The 19856-nt window shown below is 36.2% G+C and overlaps 1 protein-coding gene across 6 annotated transcripts in view; it reads right to left on the bottom strand.

Moving 5' to 3' along the window:
• The window catches only part of DIP2C (disco interacting protein 2 homolog C), a 593021-nt gene that overhangs the window by 36045 nt on the left and 537120 nt on the right, over positions 1–19856 (bottom strand). For all 6 annotated transcript variants that reach the window (XM_052001629.1, XM_052001630.1, XM_052001631.1 and 3 more), the window contains one exon: positions 18984–19045. In XM_052001629.1, the coding sequence (XP_051857589.1) occupies positions 18984–19045 (62 nt within the window). The remainder of the gene's footprint in view (positions 1–18983; positions 19046–19856) is intronic.

Raw genomic sequence — 19856 nt, 5'->3', positions numbered from 1 at the left:
TTCCAGATATAGGGACAATCAGAAAAAAATGTTTAAAGCCAGGAAATGGAGGGTATTTTTCTGGGAACAGCAAGGACACCAGTATCTTTAGATGGAAGAATGTGATATAGAATACGAAATAAAAAGACTGGAAGGGCAGGAGGTGGCTCAGTTATGAAGGGCTCTGAATGCCAAACAGAGGATTTTTGTATTTGAATCTGGAAGTAATAGGGAACCAATAGAGATTATTGAGTTGGGGAGGGGATGAGCAGGAAAATCACTTTAGTGAATGAATAGAGAATTGATCGGAATGGGGAGGGACTTGATTTGGGTAGATTCAACCAAGCCATTGCAGTAATCAAGGTATGAGATGCTTTTATGAGCACAAAAGCAGTGTCAGAAGAGAGAAGGAAGATTGTAAGAGAAATATTGTAGAGGTAAAATCATCAGGCCTTGATGACAGATTGGATATAGGGTGTGAGAGACAGTGAGGAATAAAAATAAGTTGCAAACCTGGGATGTTGGTGGTATCCTTGACAGTAAGTAGGGAGCGTTTGTGGAAAAAAATAATGAGATCAGTTTTGGTCATGTTCACAGTCGTGAACATCTAACTTGGGAGGTCCACTTAGGAATTGGAGATATGGGACTAGAAGCAAATAGAGAAGTTAGGGCTAGACAACTTGATTTGAGAATCATTAACATAGAGATGATAATTAAATCTGGGGGATTGGCAAGATCACAAAATGAAGTAGTACACCAAAAGGAAAAGAAAAAAGGGCCCAGGACAAAACCCTGGATGACATTCTTGGTTAGTGGGCAGAACTTGCATAAATAGGTAGGAGGAGAACAAGGAGGTACTAGTGTCTCCACAACCAAGAGGGTTAAAAGTATGAAGCAGATGGTGACTTCCAGTGTCAAATATAAGAAGGATATGTACTAAGAAAAGGTTATCAAATTCAGAAATTAAGAAACTGGTAACTTTGAGAGCTCAGTTCATTTAAATGGTAAGGGAGGAACTTTTATTCTAGAGAGTTAAGAAAAAAATGAGAATAGAGGATATGGAGGTTCATATAATGGGCCACCTTCTCAAGAAGTCTGGCCACAAAGAACACAAGAGATATAGTATGATGGTAAAGATGGAAAAAGCAAGTGAGGGTTTTTTAAGATGGTGGAAGACGTGGACATATTTCTAAGCAGTAGGGAAGGAGTCAGTAAATAGGGAGAGATTGAAGATAAGTTTGAGACTGGGGATGACAGAGGGGACAGTCTGCTTGAGGAGATGGGCTAAACTGAAATAACCTGTATAGGCAGAGAGAAGGTTTTGTTTTGAGAAGGAGTAGGACCATTTCTTCATGTGAGATAGAGATAAAGGATATAGAGGCAGAAACCATCTGAGTAGATATGAGATGAAGAGAGGAAGAATGGCCTCGATTTTTTGAGAGAAATTTAAAGCAAAGTTCTCATCTGAGAGAAGATCAGAGTCTAACAATGAGAGATCCAGAGCCAGTCTTCGAAGTTTCCTGGTGATAGTAAATGGTTGCAACTGTAGAACTACTATTCTAGGTCATTCTCTGTTTTTTATGACTTTAAGCATTTATAGTATAAGTGACCTGGCCATGGTAACTCAGGAAGTTTATGTAAGCCATAAAATGAGACTTGAAGTTGGGATTTACTGGCTTTGTAGCCAGCTCTCTATCCACTATGCCAACTTGCCTTCATATCATTTTCCTATTTGCTTTCAAATGCTTTTGTTTATTCCAGGGAAGTATCTTGCCTTTCTATTGCTAATATATCTTTGGTTTTCAGTCTTATATGCCTAATGTCAGCTTTGTCTCAGAGGGGAAAGAAACAAGGGAGGGAAACAGTATTCTATTGAGTTTGAGCAGACTACTTGAGCATTCTTTGACTATCTGTATGTCCCAGAAAAACACAGGGTCTCAAAGTCTTTGACAATAAAATGCAAACCCTTGTAGATTCTACCATGGTAGAATATCTTTCAATATAGTCCAACTGGTAGGTTATGGATGCTTTCCAAAGACCATGTGAACTAAGTACAGAGGGATTCTTCACCTTGGCCAATCACTAAATGATGAATGTTGTGACCATGACACCCATGAGACAAAGAAACATACAAAATAGCTCTCAATATTATATTGTTCCTCCCCCCAATCTGGTCTGTATAATGATGGTGGAATAGTGGGAAAAAAAGGCAGAGGGTTCTAAATCAACCAGTCATTTTAACAGGCATTTATTGAGCAGGAAGCATATATGAAGTATTGTACAAAGTGATGAGTATACAAAGACAACAGTGAGAATCCTTGATCTCCAGAAGCTCACTTGGGGGATACAGCATGTATGTATATTGTATTTGCAGAATATGTGAAAAATGAATACAACCTAGTTTTGGGAAGAGGGCCATAGCAGCCGGAAGAGCAGGTCTAGGTATGATTTCACAAAGGTGGTAGCACTTAAGCTGATTCTGAAGGAGACTGATTTTGAGAGATGAGGAGAAATATATTCCAGATGAAGGAGAAATGTATAGAACCCAGGGTAGACCAGCATGACTTATATACAGAATTTGAGGGGAAGATTTTAAAAATAGTAAGGGGTCAGGTTGTGAAGAAATTTAAATGTCAATTTATGGTGAATTAAATTGTCAATTTATATTGAATCCTAGTGGTAATTGTGAGGTACTAGAGTTTGTGAAGAAGAGGGATTCTAGGAATTATACAATTTATAGGCCAAAAATCTGAGATTGTTATACAATGACCTATTGACATAGCGCTAGAAGAACTGAATCGTATCTTTATTGATATTCTCATTGTAAATGAAGTCAAAAATATGTAATAGAATTAAATAGAAGTATAGTTAACAGGGTTTCCCAGGAGAAGCAAATAAAGGAGTTGGAAGACTGATTTAGTTGTGTATCCAAATTCAATAAGAAATATAATTTCCTAAGATAATTGGTCTGTCACCTCTTATTGCAATGATCATGATTAGCCTAAGCAGAAAAACAGTCATGAAGATTCATGTGGCATATGCATCAATATCCAGTATGGAAGATGAGAAAATAGAGAAATTGTACAAAGAAACTGCTAAGATCTTCCAAATGAAAATCAACATATATTTAACAAAAGCAGGGGAGAAGGGTGAAAAATGTATTGGAAAACAAGGCTATGCATCTAGACATGATAGCAGTTTTTAGATTGAATAGAAGTGTAACATTTATGTATCATGTATACATTCTTTTTTCAAGAAGAGAATTGGGCAATTATAGTAATGAAAAGTCTTGAATAATACCATGAAGAATGAAATGGATTATCTGTTAGTGAAAAGCAAATGAATGGTTATCGATGTAGGAGTCTTTGTACAGTCAGACCTCTGACTTACTAAATTAAAGATCAAAATGAAAACTAAATTAGAAGAATAAAAATGAAAAGATTTAGCCTATAATTCTGTGCTACTCTGATCTATTTAAATGAGCTACTGACAGTGAAAAATGGGAAGTGGTTAAAGAAGGCAGTCATTGACATGAACTGTCACTATTTACTACAGAAGTATAACCATTGTGAATCAATATGGGGGTTGTGTACTACACAGTAGAAGTAAAAGAAATATATCTTTATAGAGAGTGAAGTCTTTTAGGTGGTACAGTTTGCAGCTGACATTTTGTTGATTGCATCAATCCCCAAAACTTCATGAAGTGTCCTAAATAGATCCATAATCACCCCTATAATTATCCATATAGGCAAAACCAAGTGGTTAAAGAATACTATTAAGTGAGATGATAAGCAACTGAATGGATAGCCAAAAGAGCTGTTGCTATCTTGAACACATGCTGCAAATGGACAATGAAAAGGGGTCCAAAATTTAAGAGAAAAAGAGCATGCTGCCTTTGCATTTGTGAATTAATGCAACGCTCAATTGACTTATAAGCTTCTTCCTGAAACAAAATTCCATTTATTTTTTAGCATCCATAATCTTCTGGCTAGGTAGCATGATACTGAACTTTGGAAATCAAAATTTTTAATCAAATTTTGTGGGAAGGAATCACCCAAAGGCAAATAGAGAGAGGCAAGGTAGGACAAACAGGCCACAGCATCTTTCCAATGGTGAATTGCATGTGTAGTGCAGAATGAAATGTATCCCTAAAGCAATGTGTAAGCAGAAAATAAGGTTAAGTGGCAAAGTTGAAGAATAAAACAGGTAGGCAACTCATTACCACTCTCTTAGTATTTGTAGAGATAGAAAACTAAAAGTAAAAACTTAAAAAAAAAAGAAGTAAAATAATCTCTGCCCTGAAAATACTCTTTAATATACTTGAAAATATATGAAAAAATTAAAGAATATAATAATACATAAAACTAAGCACCAAATTGGGTGATAACAACCTGTAAGTAATATAGAAAGTATTGAGGATTGAAAAGTAAGCTCCATAGACACAATCTGAGCAAGAGGTACGCCTCAAAGGATGGTTTAGATGAATGGAGGAAAGAATCTGGTTTTTTAGGTGGGAAAAAGAAAACAGATTAAGTTTCTCATTTAGATTTTCCCCTGAGTTCTGCTACCACATGGTGCAACCACTCCTCATCCCATGACTTATTTACTTTTTAATCTAAAGGAAAATGTCAGCCTGAACTATTTTTTCCAGTTAAAAAAGCAAATGATGTCTTCTCTCAGCCTCTTGAAAGCAGCTTCTGGAGTGGGGCAGTTTGCCTCAGAGAGGCCTTTCTTCAAAACAGCTGACAGGCTAGAGTTATAACATTCTCCAAGATCCTGTCTCTAGTTTTCAGGGTTTGATGTGTGTTTGGGGGGGAATTAACAAAGTGTCTTAAACAAACTAAACAAGAGGCAACAAAAATTAGCATTTGAACTCTCTCTCTCTCTTTCTTCTTTAGCTTAAAATAATTGGCCAGTGAAGGCTGAATAAGTGGCAAAGTGATACAAGTCTATATCCTATGGGGAAAATGACTACACTCCAGGCTGTTTTTTGAATAATACATAAATGTTTGAGGGAAAACTTCAGTCCCATGTGAAAAAGGAAAGGGAGGAGGAGAGAAAAGAGAGAGAGAAATAGCTGAGAAGTAATCAGTAGGAATAAAAAAAAAAACAGGCAAAAGGAAAGAATACCACCAAAGAGATTAACAGGTTTAAGCAGGATTCCAGTTATTAAAGATGCAGGAGGAATCATGCAGTGTCTTACTGATAACCAGAGGAAAAGGCCATAAGAAGAGAAGCTTCATTGCTTTCATAAAGAGAGACACTGGGAGAGTTTTCTCCAGAGGACTTTTAGGTTGAAGCTATTGGGGATGCCTGTTGTTTTGTAATCATTACACTCAGATGGGTTTGCAGGTACTACAGAACACACAGCTTTTCATGCTGGGTGGCTTTATATAAATAGTAAAAGAAAATTTCTTTCAGGCACTAACTTTTACTGAATGATAAATAGTCAACTTGGACAAAAGAGCTGAACACTCTGGCCTGAGAACCATTTGTCTTACATTCTTTACTTGACTTCTTAGTGAACATCACCGCTAAAGCCTAACCTGGTAAAGGATGGGAAAATTCCTCCCAGGAGAAAAACAACAACAACAAAAAAAAAAAACTGAAAACTACTGGATATCAAGCTCACTCAGTACTGGCAATCTGAATCTCCTCCTACAGCATCCTTGACATGTCCAGCCTCTCTGATGGACTTACTTCTTTTTCAGTGGCCTGTCAGGGTAAAAAAATTGTAGCCCAGGGAATCTGGGAGCTAGAAGGGTTTATTTGGTTCAGTCTCCTTATTATAATACCCTTGCGTTGATTCCTGAGTTTTGATTCCTGAGTACTCTTTCTTCCTTTCAGGATACCATATGATCCCTGATTCTCTTAATTTCTTTAACTCTTAACTAACTTTAATTTTGCTAGCTCTTGATTTTCCTCTCAACCCCCTAAATGAGTAGTCTCCTAAGTTTTCAAGCTTGACCTAAATATCTTCTCCTTATAATTTTATATGTTTTCATGTTACTATTATATTATACTACAATGTAATATACATAATACAAATTATACATACATGTGTATGCATACAATACATATATGTGTATGTTTATATATATATGTATGTATGTATGTACATATTCCTACCCCCTTGTTTGGCAATTTTATCCAGTCCTCTCAATGCAACTATTCTTCTACACCCATGATACACAAATCTATACCTCCAATCTTCCAAGTTTAAAACCCACATCTCAAAAAGCCTATGGGATATCTCTACTTGGATGTCCCATGAACACCTCAAATTTAACAAATCCTAAAATGAGTTTGTCATCTTCCTTCTTGTTCCTTTTCTTAGGACTTTAATATATTTTCTCTGCACAGCTCGGTGCAGGTAGATGATGCAGTACATAGAGATGACTGACAATCAGAGAGAATCTTCTTCCTGAGTTCACTAGCTGTGTGACTCTGGGCAAGTTGCTTAACTCTGTTTGCCTCTGTTTCCTCATGTCTAAAATGAACTGGAGAAAAAAAATGACAAACCACTCTAGTATCTTTATCAACAAAACCACAAATGGAGTCAAAAAGAGTTGGATGTGACCAAAGACAACAGCCACACTTTCCCTATGGTTTAAATTTTAGTGTTATCTGTGTCTCTTTTCTTACCCTTATCTCATATCTTCACTTATTCAATAAGACCTATGAATTCCATATGGTATTTTCCATCTCTATCCCCATATCCTCATTGCAAACTTCCTAAACAGGACTTTAATAAAAGTTACAGGTATTTATGTAGCCAAAAAAAAGCTTCCTAAAACAGGCTTCCAGGCCCATTTTTACTATATGAAAACATGGTTCCGTAAGCATTTTGGTAAAAAACTTTCCTTGGCCTCCCACTGCCTATGAATCAAAGTTCAAGCTTCCCTGCATAGTAATAAGTCCTTCCACAGTCTGGCACCAAACTTTACTCATAGCACTCCTCTCCAAGAACTCTAGATTTCAGCCAAACTGAATTAGTCATTTTGCACTTTACCTCCTTCCAGGAAGCCTCCTTCACTGGCCTCTGTGTCACTAATGGCTTTTTCCCTCCTTCAGACTCACATAAGTACTCTGCTTATATCTCTCTGATATACTTAGGTATCATTTTATATTACATCTATTTGCAATAATAATAATTTGTAATAATACACTAGACTCCCACTAGACTGAAAGTTCCATGAGGTTGAGCACCAGATCGTTTCTAAATGTTGTATTTCTTTGGGGGCCAAGTACAATGCTCTGTACTTAATAGGTGGTTAATAAATGGCTATGGATGAGATTAAATTATACAGTAATACTGTGGCTCATACACAAGCCTAGAATCTAGTCCCTCCCTGCCTTCCAGTCTTATGTTATCCTTTATGCTTTGCTTCTGCCTCAACTAAAAAAAGCACCAAATTACAGGAAACAGAGCTACAAAGGATTCCTAAGAGATTACCCATTCCAACCTTCTTTTCTTACAAATTAAAGACATATATTACTGGATCTGATTACCAAAGAGACTGTAAAAGAGGGGAAAGGATCCGCATATACAAAAATGTTTAAAGCAGCTCTTTTTTGGTGGCAACTCAATTTATAGTGAGGGGCTGCCCATCAATTGGGGAATGGCTAAGTAAGTTATAATATATGAAAGTAAAGGGATATTACTGTTCTTTTAAAAATGAACAGGCTGATTTCAGAAAAGCCTGGAAAGACTTACATGAACTGATGCTGAATGAAGTGAGCGAACCAAGAAAACATTGCACACAGTAACAGGAAAATTATGGGACAATCAACTATGATAGATTTAGCTCTTCTCACTAATACAGAGATCCAAGACAATTCCAACAGACTTGAGATAGAAAATATCTGCATCCATATCCAAAGAGAGAACTATGAAGACTAAATTAATCAAAGCATACTATTTCCATCTTTTTTTGTTTGCTTTTTCTTTCCTGTGGTTTCCCCCTTTTGTTCTTATTTTTCTTTCACAACATGGTTAATATGGAAATATGTTTAAAATGGTTGTGTGTGTGTGTGTGTGTGTGTATCAAATTGCTGTCTTGGGGAAGGAGGAGGTAAAGGAGAAAAAAATTTTAAATTCAAAATTTGACATAAATGAATGTTGAAAACTATCTTTACATGTAATTGAAAAATAAAATACTATTGAAATTTTTTTAAAAGAAATGAAAAATATAGAAGAACATGAAAGAGGAGTGACTTGCTTAATGTCATACATGTAATGAAAGCAAAATGAAAAGGGATGAAAAAACAGAATGAAGGAACAGAGAAAGGAGAACCAGCATCATCTGAAAAAAGAAACAAAGATATTTGAAAGGCAAGTGGTCTCTATGAACCACTGGAATAGAAATAGAAATGCAACGGGAGAAGCTGCCAGATACTTGGTTGAGTTTTCCCCTCATTGACTCCCTGAAGAAATTCTCAAGTTTGGGCTCCCAGACAGAGGCCCTGTGTTCTGTATGAACTCAACTGTGTCCCTGGAAGGACCAGAAACTGGGTACAATAAAGCTGTTTTATGGTCCGTGACACTACTCCTACTCTATCATTTCTTTTTGGCCTTCATACATAAGCTCAATTCAAGAAGTGGGGTTTCAACTTGGGTGAAGGGAAGGCTTTGTCCCTTCATTTTAAGGAAAGGTTTGGTCTGCTTTGCTCCTCCTGGCCTTAGGAACTGGATGAGAGTAATGGAAAAAACACATCACTCACATAGAGTGTGCCTCTGCCTTGTATGGATGCTTTCCAGCATAGCTAGTTTGCCCACAGTTCTGAATATTTACCAATTCCTTGCTATTAACTTTGTTGTGCTTTAAGTAAGTTTTTTACTTTTTACTTTATGTACGCATAAAGTTTTGCTTTGAGCTCCTCCCAAAATATGGGGGTCATAGATTTTGAATAATTAAGGACCTAATAAAACACAATGAACCAGGGAAATATAGAGAAGTTTCAGAATCATGTGGAGAGCCAGGTCCGGAGATTTATTTCTATAAATGTAGCATCTCAGTTTCATGATGGAGAAAAAGAAATTTGTTAGAGCCTTTTTAATTCAAAATCTAATGATCTCCCGTATATGTGCCCTAATTAGATTTGCAAATACCAATACTCTTAAATGGCAAATCTTCTAGAGTTCTCCTTATCTCCTCCCTACCAAAAAAATGTCTGTCAAGTCAAGAAGTATTTATTTCATGCTTGATGATAAAGCAACATCCTAGGGACTATATAGTCTACAAAAGAAATCAAGATCCACATCACAGCTGGAATGAGAAGACTCACAAATATGAATCTATTAGAAAATAGAAGAAAAAAACTTTTAAAAAAGAAAATAGAAAGAAAAACACAACATATATCTAACTATATAGTTAAATATAGAAGAAAACATTTTACTGTATGGTACTGACTCTAAATGTATTAGAAGTTCAGAAAAGGGGATTCATTGTGACTTGGAGGAGTAAAGAAGATCTTTTGGAGATACTAGCACTGGTTGAGCTTTAGAGAAAATAATACAATTGGATATATCTTCCCTCTCAAGCATCTCTCACATACTACTGCTGGATATCTTCCAATTTAATTCAGTTCGCAAAGTACTTGTTAAACCTCTAATATATACAGTATACTATGTAAAGCAGTGGGGATAAAAAGACAAAATAAAAAGTCTCTCCTGCCTTCCACAAGTTTATATTTTACTAGAAAGGGACATAATATAAACAGATAAGTACATCCATAATAATTTAGTGAGGGAATGACAACACACTGCTGTGATAAGGAAAGGCTTTCATTTTGGAGATGGTACACTAGTTGAGTCTTGAAGAAAGCTAGGGATTCCTAGAGAGTGAAGATGAAGGTGTGGTATATTCCAGGTCTGGAAGATATATTTATGTAAAAAGTCACAGAAGCATAAGATAAATTTGCTTTCCTCTGATCATTCCTTAATTGGGAGTTTTCTGCAATTCAGCATCTTTTTCTATGACTTGGATGAAGTGATAGATAATAATGCTTATAAAATATGTTGTTTTGACATTAAGCTGGAAAGGACATCTAACATACTAATTAGATTTTGATAGATCAAAATATTGGGCCAAACCAATAAGAAAAAATTTAACAGTAGCATCCTACTATACTTAGACTCAAAATATCAGTGTTATAAAATGGAATAGACAAAGATAATTATTTTGAATTTGAAGTCCAAAAATATTGGATTTCAAGTTTTAATAGGAATGAACAATCTGATGTTGCAGACAAAAAAAAAAAAAAAACAATGAGATCTTAAGTTTCACGAAGAAAGATGGTGTTCAAAAGAAGGAAATGTAGAATATTCCGTGTTTTGCCCTCGTCTGACTATTGCTAGAGTGTTGACTTCACACATAGTACTTTTCCGACATACTACACTGATTTACCATCAAGTGGCAGTGGGATTGGCAAAAACATTAGGTGCTGATGTATAGAAACATAAAAACGTACTGTCTCATCCTTTTGAGGGCTTACACTTCTTTTGAAAGGACTAGACATGCATTGTGTGAAGCAATATGAGAATCATCAATGAACGAAGAAATGAAAAAATGCAACTATAATGTAATGAAAAGAATTGAATAAAGAAGTGATGATGGCAATGGGGCTAATCAATGAAGGCAACAAGAATTAGTCTCTACTCCATAATTGGAGTTACAATCCAATGGTTTTTATAGCTCTCTAAATCTAGAATAAGAAGGCAGGATATCATACTGCTAAATAATTAGTCTTTCATTTTAATTTTATTTTCTATTTCATTTTAAATTCTACTGGAATGACTGATTCTTCTTTTTCCCTGCTGTCATTGTTGACCCAATGACTAATAGTATATTGACATGCTTATAGTACATATCCAGTCTCTTCAAAATCCCTTTACTTTGTTCCTGCTTAATCTTAGCCTTTGCTCCACTGACTAACCTCTGTAGACAAGAGTCCATGACTTTGGGTTGGATTCCCTGCAATGAGGAGTCCAAACAAGCTTTCATTCTTTGGTTATCTTGTCAACAAAGTATTCAGAAAAAGAAGATGGGACTGGGGAGATATCAACTGTCTATTCAGAAGAGGGATGTAGGGTTGGCTAGGGTTCATTGCCAAAAGACTAATTTAAAGGCAGAAACTTTTCCCCCTCTCCCACATGCTGCTTGAAAAAGCTTGAATGTTTTAAGAAAGGTCAACCATAGAAGTAATCTGGTGGGCCAAGAGTACTTTTGAAATGAACATATCACAAAGTGTATTTCTTAAACTCAATAGTTATTTCCAAATATCCTCAAATCATTTTCATCATTTTTCCCCTTGTGTATGTGGGAACTGGATTTATTCTAGCAGCACTGAGAATTCATACCCTCATAAATTCCATTACAGGAGACAAAAAAATACTCTCCATGGCAACCTGCTACAAATTCAAATGCACAGAATAAAACTCAGACACTGTGGGTCTGGTATCGAATTGGGGGAAGGTCGAAATAAAAACAGGCAGAAATTTAGGTAGTAATAGCTGATCAGATGGTGGGATTTATTTGACAATGAATTTTCACAATGACACTTCATCTTATTTTGAAGGGAGTGAGCACACTAGTATTGACAAATTAAGTATCTACAGGTTAATTAAGTGATAATTGGACAGATGCCCTGGGGCTCCCAGGTGAATATACCATGAAGCCAAAAGCGAAAGTAATTAATCCTTATGGCAGAATTCAAACAGTTGAAACACTGATGAACAATAATGATGTTTTTTACAAGAAGAATAACAGAAAATAAACAGCAAAGAAGCCTCTAACCACTCCAAAAGGTTCTGTTGCACCTATTTTTTTCACTTAACAAAGATTGATTGATTTGTTTCTTATGTGACATAGATCCCTTTGGAAAGCAACTCAAATGGTTTAACCTGTCCAGAAAGAGTCATGAAAATCATGAGAGTCATTGTCATTCTCTCTCTCTCTCTCTCTCTCTCTCTCTCTCTCTCTCTCTCTCTCTCTCTCTCTCTCTCTCTCTCAGAGGCTGCTAACTGAGCAGAATTCTAATTCTTGTCTAAAAGTAGAGACTAGATTATATCTGAAGGGAAAGAAAGGGGAGATTTTTTCTTTAGTTAACTAATTAGAATGGAATAATGGCCTTAAAATATGTGGGAGGCAGCATACTGTAGTAAAAAGAAGCTTGCATTTGGGGTCAGAGACCTGTGTTTGAATGCCTGCTCTGACAGTACTTGTGTGAGCTAAGTCTAGCCATTGAATCTTTGTGGGCCCCAATTTCCTCATCTGTAAAATGAGGGGGTTCTGCCAGATGCCTTTATTGTCTTATCTAGCTTTAATGTGCCATGCTTCCAAAGGTCATACAAAAATGGAGGAGGAAGCAGATTTTAATATGTCCCTCCCAGTGGAAGGAAGTAAGGAAAGAAATAAGCATTTATTAAGCTACTATTAGGTGCTAAACATTTTATTTCATATGATCTCATATTATCAGAGTAGACTTCCAGTTCTTCCACATCTGTTCAGTAATTTCTCAAACCTTTTCTTTAATCCTTTGACCCACCTAAGGGTACTACAATCCTTTGCCCTGCGCCATAGCACCCCTGTTGATTTTCTTCTCCATGCTAAGAGCCCCTTCCAGAGCTCTAGATAGATGACTGAAGAGATATGGATAGTGAAAGGTATAAGGGCCTTCCTTGAAGGCAGGGATTACCTTTTACCTTTACTTATCTAAGCTTAGTTTAGTTAATTCCTGGCACACAAAAAGCACTTAGTAAACTATTGACTGAGGGAGAAATGAGCTAACTGTGTGAACAGGCTCTTCATTTGTTTCTAGACCTCATCGGAATTCTAACATCATTATTATCGTTGTTATTATTATTATTTGGAGAGGACAGAGGAAAAGGAGGGCCAAGCCTCAGATTAAAGGAACCTTTGAACTATATGAGAACTTGTTAATGATTTGATTAAGAATGCATAGCCTTCCATTATAGATCAAATGCCTTGTAGTCTGTGATTCGTTTCCAAATGTATCTCTCCTATTTGGATTATTTGGTTTCTTCTGCTTTATTTATTCTTTGTAATAAGCCCCTGAAAGCAACTTAAACTGTGAGCTGATGAAAGAACAGTCTGTATTTTGAGCACATTAACACCCACAGATTGATGATCCAAAGGCCATTCTTAAGAGAGGAGGCGTGCACACAAGAGTATAGCTAAGCCTCCTGAACCGATCTTGAAGAGAATCATAAACCAATGACCTGAGAAGCCAAATGGTTTTTGGCAGGCATGAAAGAAAATTATCTAAAAGTTTCAAAGGGCTCACAAACTCTCCCACACTAATCAGGGCCATGTGTCATTCTGGGCACCAGCAGTCAAAGAAATACACTAGCAACATTCATTTTATTCAATAAGTGTTCTTTTAACACTCTATGTAACACACTATACCCTGTCCTCACCTCGCTTATATTTTACAGATTTATTCATGTAAAGGAAAATAAAACTTTATTTTTTCACAAACCAACCCAAATAGAAACAAGTGTGAGGACTCACCTATAACCATAAATCCATCTATAGATTAATTACTTCTTCCTGGCCTGCTAGCTATTCATTGTATATGAAATTTCTGCCTCTTGTCTCCCTTGTACCTGAAATACATTTCTTCCTTACTTCTATCTTTTAGAATTTCTACATTTCTTTAAAGTTGTCACTTCTTCCAAAAAGCCAGTCCTGATTCCTTCACTTGTTAGTCTTCTCAATAATTAAATTATTTTGGATTATTTTGAATAAACTTCATATTTACTTCTCTATTTTCATGACCTACCTTCTTAATAGAATTCCTAGTAGAATGTAAGTACCTTGAGGCAGACTTTGTTTTACTTTTATTGTTGTTCTATCGCTAACCCTGGTCTAGTGCCTTTTACATAGAAGGTACCATAATAAATGTGGAATGGCATAGGTTTTCCCATGTTTGAACTATCATTATTGTTAATGCCATCTGATTTTTAAAAAGCAACCACCTTGAATACTTTTAAATCCATACTATTGTTAGCATTTTCAAAGTAGTTAGTTACCTTGGAAGTATTCTCTACGAGCAGCTAGATGGACACAGTATATAAAATACTGAATCTGAAGTTATGAATTCTTGAGTTTGAATCCTGATTAAGTCACTCAACCTATCTGTCTCAATTTCCTCATCTGTGAAATGGGAATAATAATAATAATATTTACCTTGCAGGACTGTTGTATCAAATGAGAAAATATTTGTAAAGTACTTTGCAAACCTTCAAATACTACATAAATTATATCTATATTTTAAAAATTCTAACAACAATGCTGATGGTGCTCCAAATGTTGGTGGAAGAACTCTGCAAAGGTCTCTGTTGGAAGGGCAGATAGGTGGTGCAGTGGATAGAGTACCAGCCCTGAAGTCAGGAGGACCTGATTTCAAATCTACCCTCAGACACTTAATACTTCCCACCTGTGTGACCCTGGCAAGTCACTTAATCTCAATTGGCTCAGCAAAAAAAAAAAAAAAAAAAAGTCTCTCTTGAACTAACTTCCCAGCCATTTGACAGACTAAATTTCCTTCCTTTGCAATGTTGCTTGTTTTTTGTTAAACTAAAAAAAATCAGTTTCACCCATATTAATCTCAATCATTATCCTCCACATGGCTCCAAGTAATGCTGTGCTGTTTCCAAACATAAAATAAAACAAAAAACTCTTTAGTATAGGAAGATATGCAGATGTTGAAGTAAAGGCAGAGGAGGTTTCCAGAAATGTTCTGAATGGTGGCAACATAATTGAAATCAGTACATCCTCCCCAATATGATCACCTTAAAGAAGCCCCATTTGGGAGAATAAGTTCAGAGATGCTTTGATGGATCCACAACCTCCCTGGTATGAGTCACCACCTTGAACAGAGCCCTATTCCAAAACATCATCTCAGTACACAGGTAACCTTCTTGGGTGTGTAAAGCCAAGAGCTTTCTAGCTGCATTGGCTTTGCAGACCAGAGGTCTGGTAATAGTCTGTGAGTTTTCTGCAAAACACATGAATTTAAGAGAAAGACATCCACCAGAGAGATGCATTTTGGGGGATATAGCCAATCCTGCAGGCACAGTATAGCAGAGTCAGTATGGAAATACTCATCAGCACACCAGCAGCAGATTGGCTTCCCTGTGAACACAGAATCATCTAGGTCCTCATCATCAGGAGGATGGAAGAAATCCAACCCTGCCCCCATCTGTCCTGAGAGTGAAATTTTCCTGTTCTTTAAGACTATGCTCGAGTGCCACCATTTACATGAAGTCTTTCCTGTTCCCTCAGATGTTTGTTCCTCCTTCGCTATTATTTTGTCCATACCTATGTCTGTATATGTTGTCTGCCCCACTTAAGACTATAAAAACATCCTGAGCATAGGTACTGTTTCACCTTTGTATCACTAGTGCCTAACAGAATGGATGACATTTACTAGTAGAAGCTTAACAAATGCTTTTGGTTGATTGATTTTCGCTACACAAAATGAATTAGTTTTTCTTTTCATGATAATCTTGGTAAGCTGTCTCCCCAGAAGGAGGATGTGGAGGCAGAAGAACTATATCCTGAGATCTGCCCTGCCTGGTATTCCTTCACATCAAACTGCTTAATCTAAGAGCATAGAAAATATCCATTTCAGTTGCTACACCATGGGGGCCAGCTGCTTGAAAGGGAAGTCTTTTTTTTCTAAAGCTCTAAAGGTCAGCAGTCTTTATCAGCGCTGTCTTAGTGCATTAATTTTTTCTCACCTACCTCAAGGGCTATAATACACACAGTATTACATGTGAGTCACTGAGGCATATGTGTTTTAATGAGATAGTATTGACTTTTTAAAGAATAGTTACTCAGGGCTGCAGGTGCAGCTGAGTGAATTTTTTGTTGGATTTTTTTTTAATTCCACTTGTTTCTGAACTGTGTTTCAGGCAGGGTTGACTTCTTCGGAATTTACAACGAGCCTTTGACATTGTTTTTTGTTCCTAGATTTTTATCATGTATTTTTAGTGCTTCAATATAAATAGCACTGTATCTCCTAAGAAACACTTGGGACTGCTTTAACATGTGAAACTGCCTTATGCCCAAGTCCTTTTAGTACATCAGTAACTAAATCTCCTTGATAATAAAAATAGTAATTACAGCTCACATTTATATAGAACAATGTTTACAAATGCTTTCCTCATGACAACTCTGTAAAACAAATAGTACAGTGTCTTCCACATGGTAGTTAGCTGAACTAAATACAAATACTATTCTTCCTAGTGCACAGGTGAGACACCTAAGACCACTTAAGTGGTTTTGCACCTTGCTAATCACGCAGCTAATAAAGAGTAGAAGTAAAACTAGAATCTAGTCCTCCTTAACCTTGGGTCAAATTGAGCCTAGCAGGTGCCTAATCCTACCATAGAGAAGTAATGTGACAGTGTGGTCCCATTATAGTTCATTTACATAATTTTTAATGGAAGGAAAGTGTTCCAAATAGAACTTTTATGAAATGGGTCTATTAGCAAACAGAGTAGCAGAGATCTAGACCTGGAAGGGCTTTCTAGTCCAATCCTTTGGTTTTACAGATGAACAAAACTGATATCCCAAAAGATTTGCCTCAGGTCACACAAGTATTAAGCATCAGAAACAGGATCTTACACTAGACCCTTTACTCCAGAGTCCATGTTCTTTTTTTTTCTATTGTCCTAATAACTATCCTACGATAACTTGAGAAATACATTGATCTACTACTCCTTTAACTTTATTTGAGTGAAATGTAATTTTTTTCCCCCTAAAGAACTAGGATCGATGTCGTAGGTACAACATAACCTGCTTTATGGGTCTTGCCACTCTCTGAATATTAAGTTATCCCCTATCAGAAAAAAAATTAAAAATATTCTAAGGGTAATGCTTAGAACATCTAGATATAATGCACTTTGCTAAGTAACATACATGCCTGTTTACAAACTAGAAAGGTTGAATGTTTAAAGACTTAAATTTATAATACATCAACATTTGTATAGCTTATTTGAGTTAAGAAATGTCAGGAACTCAGTGCAAAGAAATCTTTCTATTTACAATAATTAATTGTGGTGGATCACTTATCAAGATATAGAAAGTAAAAAATGTTTTTATTATTTTTTTAATGACTTCAGAGTACCAAAGTGGAGAATTCTGGATGTGGAGTCAGAGGCTCTGGCTTCAAAGCCTAGTTTCTTCTACTTACTAATGTGATCCTAATGTCTGTGGGTCTCATCTATAAACTGAGGGGCTTGGACTAGATATTCTCTGAGGTCTCTTCTACCTCTGGATCTACAATCCTATGACTCAGAAAACAAAATTTAAAAAATAAAACCATATTTCAGAAATTAAGGGAATCATAAATATACATGGTTCAATTATCTATGTGAGACACATTCACTCTACAGAACATACACAGGAGATTTTTAATTCTAGACTCAATTTCCCAGTAGTCTAAGTCATCATGCTTTTAGTCCAGCTAGAGTGAGTTAAGCAAATGCAAACTCATTTTTAACTACATCAAACTAAAAAGGTTAAAATTCCTGGATGGATAAAAAGAAAAAAGAAGTACATTTCAAAGTGTAATATAAAATGTCTAGATTATCTGCTGCCTAGGATACGATGTCATAGCTTCCCTTTTGTCACAGTGGATAACTCAGAATTGAGGCATTGGGTTACCACAGGAGGAATTCTGCACCAGAATAGTGATGGACTCTATGCAAGGCACAAATCCTTTTGGCTTTAGTTTCCTTGCTGATAAACCAAAGGGGACAGACTTGATTTCTAAATTTCCTTTCCACTACAAAATTCTATATCTGAAATACCAAAGAGCTCTGGTAAACATATTTTATAGATTCTGTACTAATTCAGGCACTTAACATATAAGGAAATGTTTCTACTAATAATAATCAGACAATGGGAACGATATATGATCTTCTCCACTACTGATTAAAAAACAAAATATTACCCCAAAGCTTTTAATGAAAATGATAAGAACCTCCTCCTCCCACAGACAATTAACTAGGGTCTTTTCTGTAGGATGGAGTTCCTTTTAAAGGATGGAACAAATATTTATATAGTACCTACTGTGTGCCTGGCACCATGCTAAGCACTTTTACAAATATTAACTCAACCATAAGAATTAGGTGCTATTATTATCCCCGTTTTATAGTTGAGAAAACTGAGGCAAATAAAAATGAACTGTCTCAACCATAATCATACAACTAATAAGAGTCTAATGCTGATGAAGTCAGGTTTTCTTGACTCCAGGCCTAGCACTGTATTTCTAGTTCCATCAGTTGCTTCTGCTCATATCTTCCTTATTCTTTCCCTTCTTTCTCTGGAGACCTTTCACTGAAATACTGATTTAAAAAAACCCAAAACTATATGTGGTTCTTCTAGTTATAAGATATAAACCTATATATTGATATAGTTATATACCTATAAGGTAATTTACCTCTTAAACCCTTCTCTTAAAGATGATTAGAAAAGCCTCACAGCTCTGGCTGCCCAATACCTACTTATAGGATATTCTTTTAGGGGGGAAAATAGAGAGATGAGCACAAAATTTGGCATTTTATTGTGGGGCAAAATAGTGGCTACTTTAAATAGCCTAGCTCAAGACCTGTGACGATTATAAGGTGGGATTGTACAATTCAGCAGCTTTAATCGCTCTTAGTTATTATGCAGGAGCATCTGCAGTACATCTGTACAGCATGTGCTGTTTTTCAAGAGGTTTATTATCCCACTGGGCATGTTAACTCCAAAGCTTAAAATGTGGTGAAGCTTTACAGTGCTTAAAAGTACCAGTGTTCTGCCTCCTGACCAGGAAACTCCAGCTTCCAGCAAGCCTTCCATCTTATTGAGATCCTTGTTCTCCTTTGAATTGACTAACATTTATAAACTTCCATCTCTCTGTTTTTTCTTTTGTATGTTTGGGTACCTGAATGCTAGGAAAGCAACAAGAACAGGATGTCGTCATACCTGTCATGTCTTAGTGCCCTCATATCAACATACACAGTGGTTGGATCAGGTCCAGATGTTCCCTGTAAACAAGGACATGTTTTAGTTAATCAGAATTGTGAATGGAAAGGAGATTTCCCTGTCAAGTAAGTGCTCCTTCTTTGTGCTCCCCACTTTACTTTTAAACTATTGGTGAGCCAATAAAATAAAAGCATGTAATGTTACTATCAATTAAGCTTACTTTTTGTAAAGGCATGTTTACTCTAAGTTACCATCTATGATTAGAAAAAAATGCATAAAACCATACCTACCCAGAGACACCTGCTACCTTTAGCATTGATGATCAAAACCTCAAAGTGATTGGTCTCAAAAAGGAAAGTTATCAACATAATTGTGGACATTTCAGAAGGCTTAATTCAAACAAGGCTATAGATTATGGAAATCATGTACCATAAGAGGCATGCCAAAAGTTTACCAAATAAAAGAAAGCTGGGACTGTTTAAGAAAACATTTGGGTGATAGAAGCAAGTTGTCAAGAATATGAAGCATGATTTGCTGAGAAATTCTCACTGCATGCACCAAAAAAGGTGTGTATTTAGAGCTCAAGATATTAATGCAGAACACATGGCATGAACTGACTTGGATTAAGGAGAAAGATGTAAAAAGCAATTATTTTCTTCCTTCTAATCCTAGAACTCTGTGATCCAATATTTCTGCTGCTACTTTAGAAGTTGTTTTCTCAAGCTTTTCTGTGACAGAAGTTGTCTACATCGGTCCTATTCAGCTGAATGGGACATTATGGTATCTAAATCGATTTTTTTTTCTATGTGATTGGCTTGTCCTGGTGCCTAGGAATGAATCCTCACTGTCTCTGTACTTAGATGCTTCTTTTTT

The sequence above is a fragment of the Antechinus flavipes genome, chromosome 5 (genome assembly GCF_016432865.1).
Source record: "Antechinus flavipes isolate AdamAnt ecotype Samford, QLD, Australia chromosome 5, AdamAnt_v2, whole genome shotgun sequence".
Classification (NCBI taxonomy): Eukaryota; Metazoa; Chordata; class Mammalia; order Dasyuromorphia; family Dasyuridae; genus Antechinus; species Antechinus flavipes.
The sequence above is the reverse complement of the archived record's forward strand: the minus strand, read 5'-3'. Positions and strand labels throughout refer to the sequence as shown.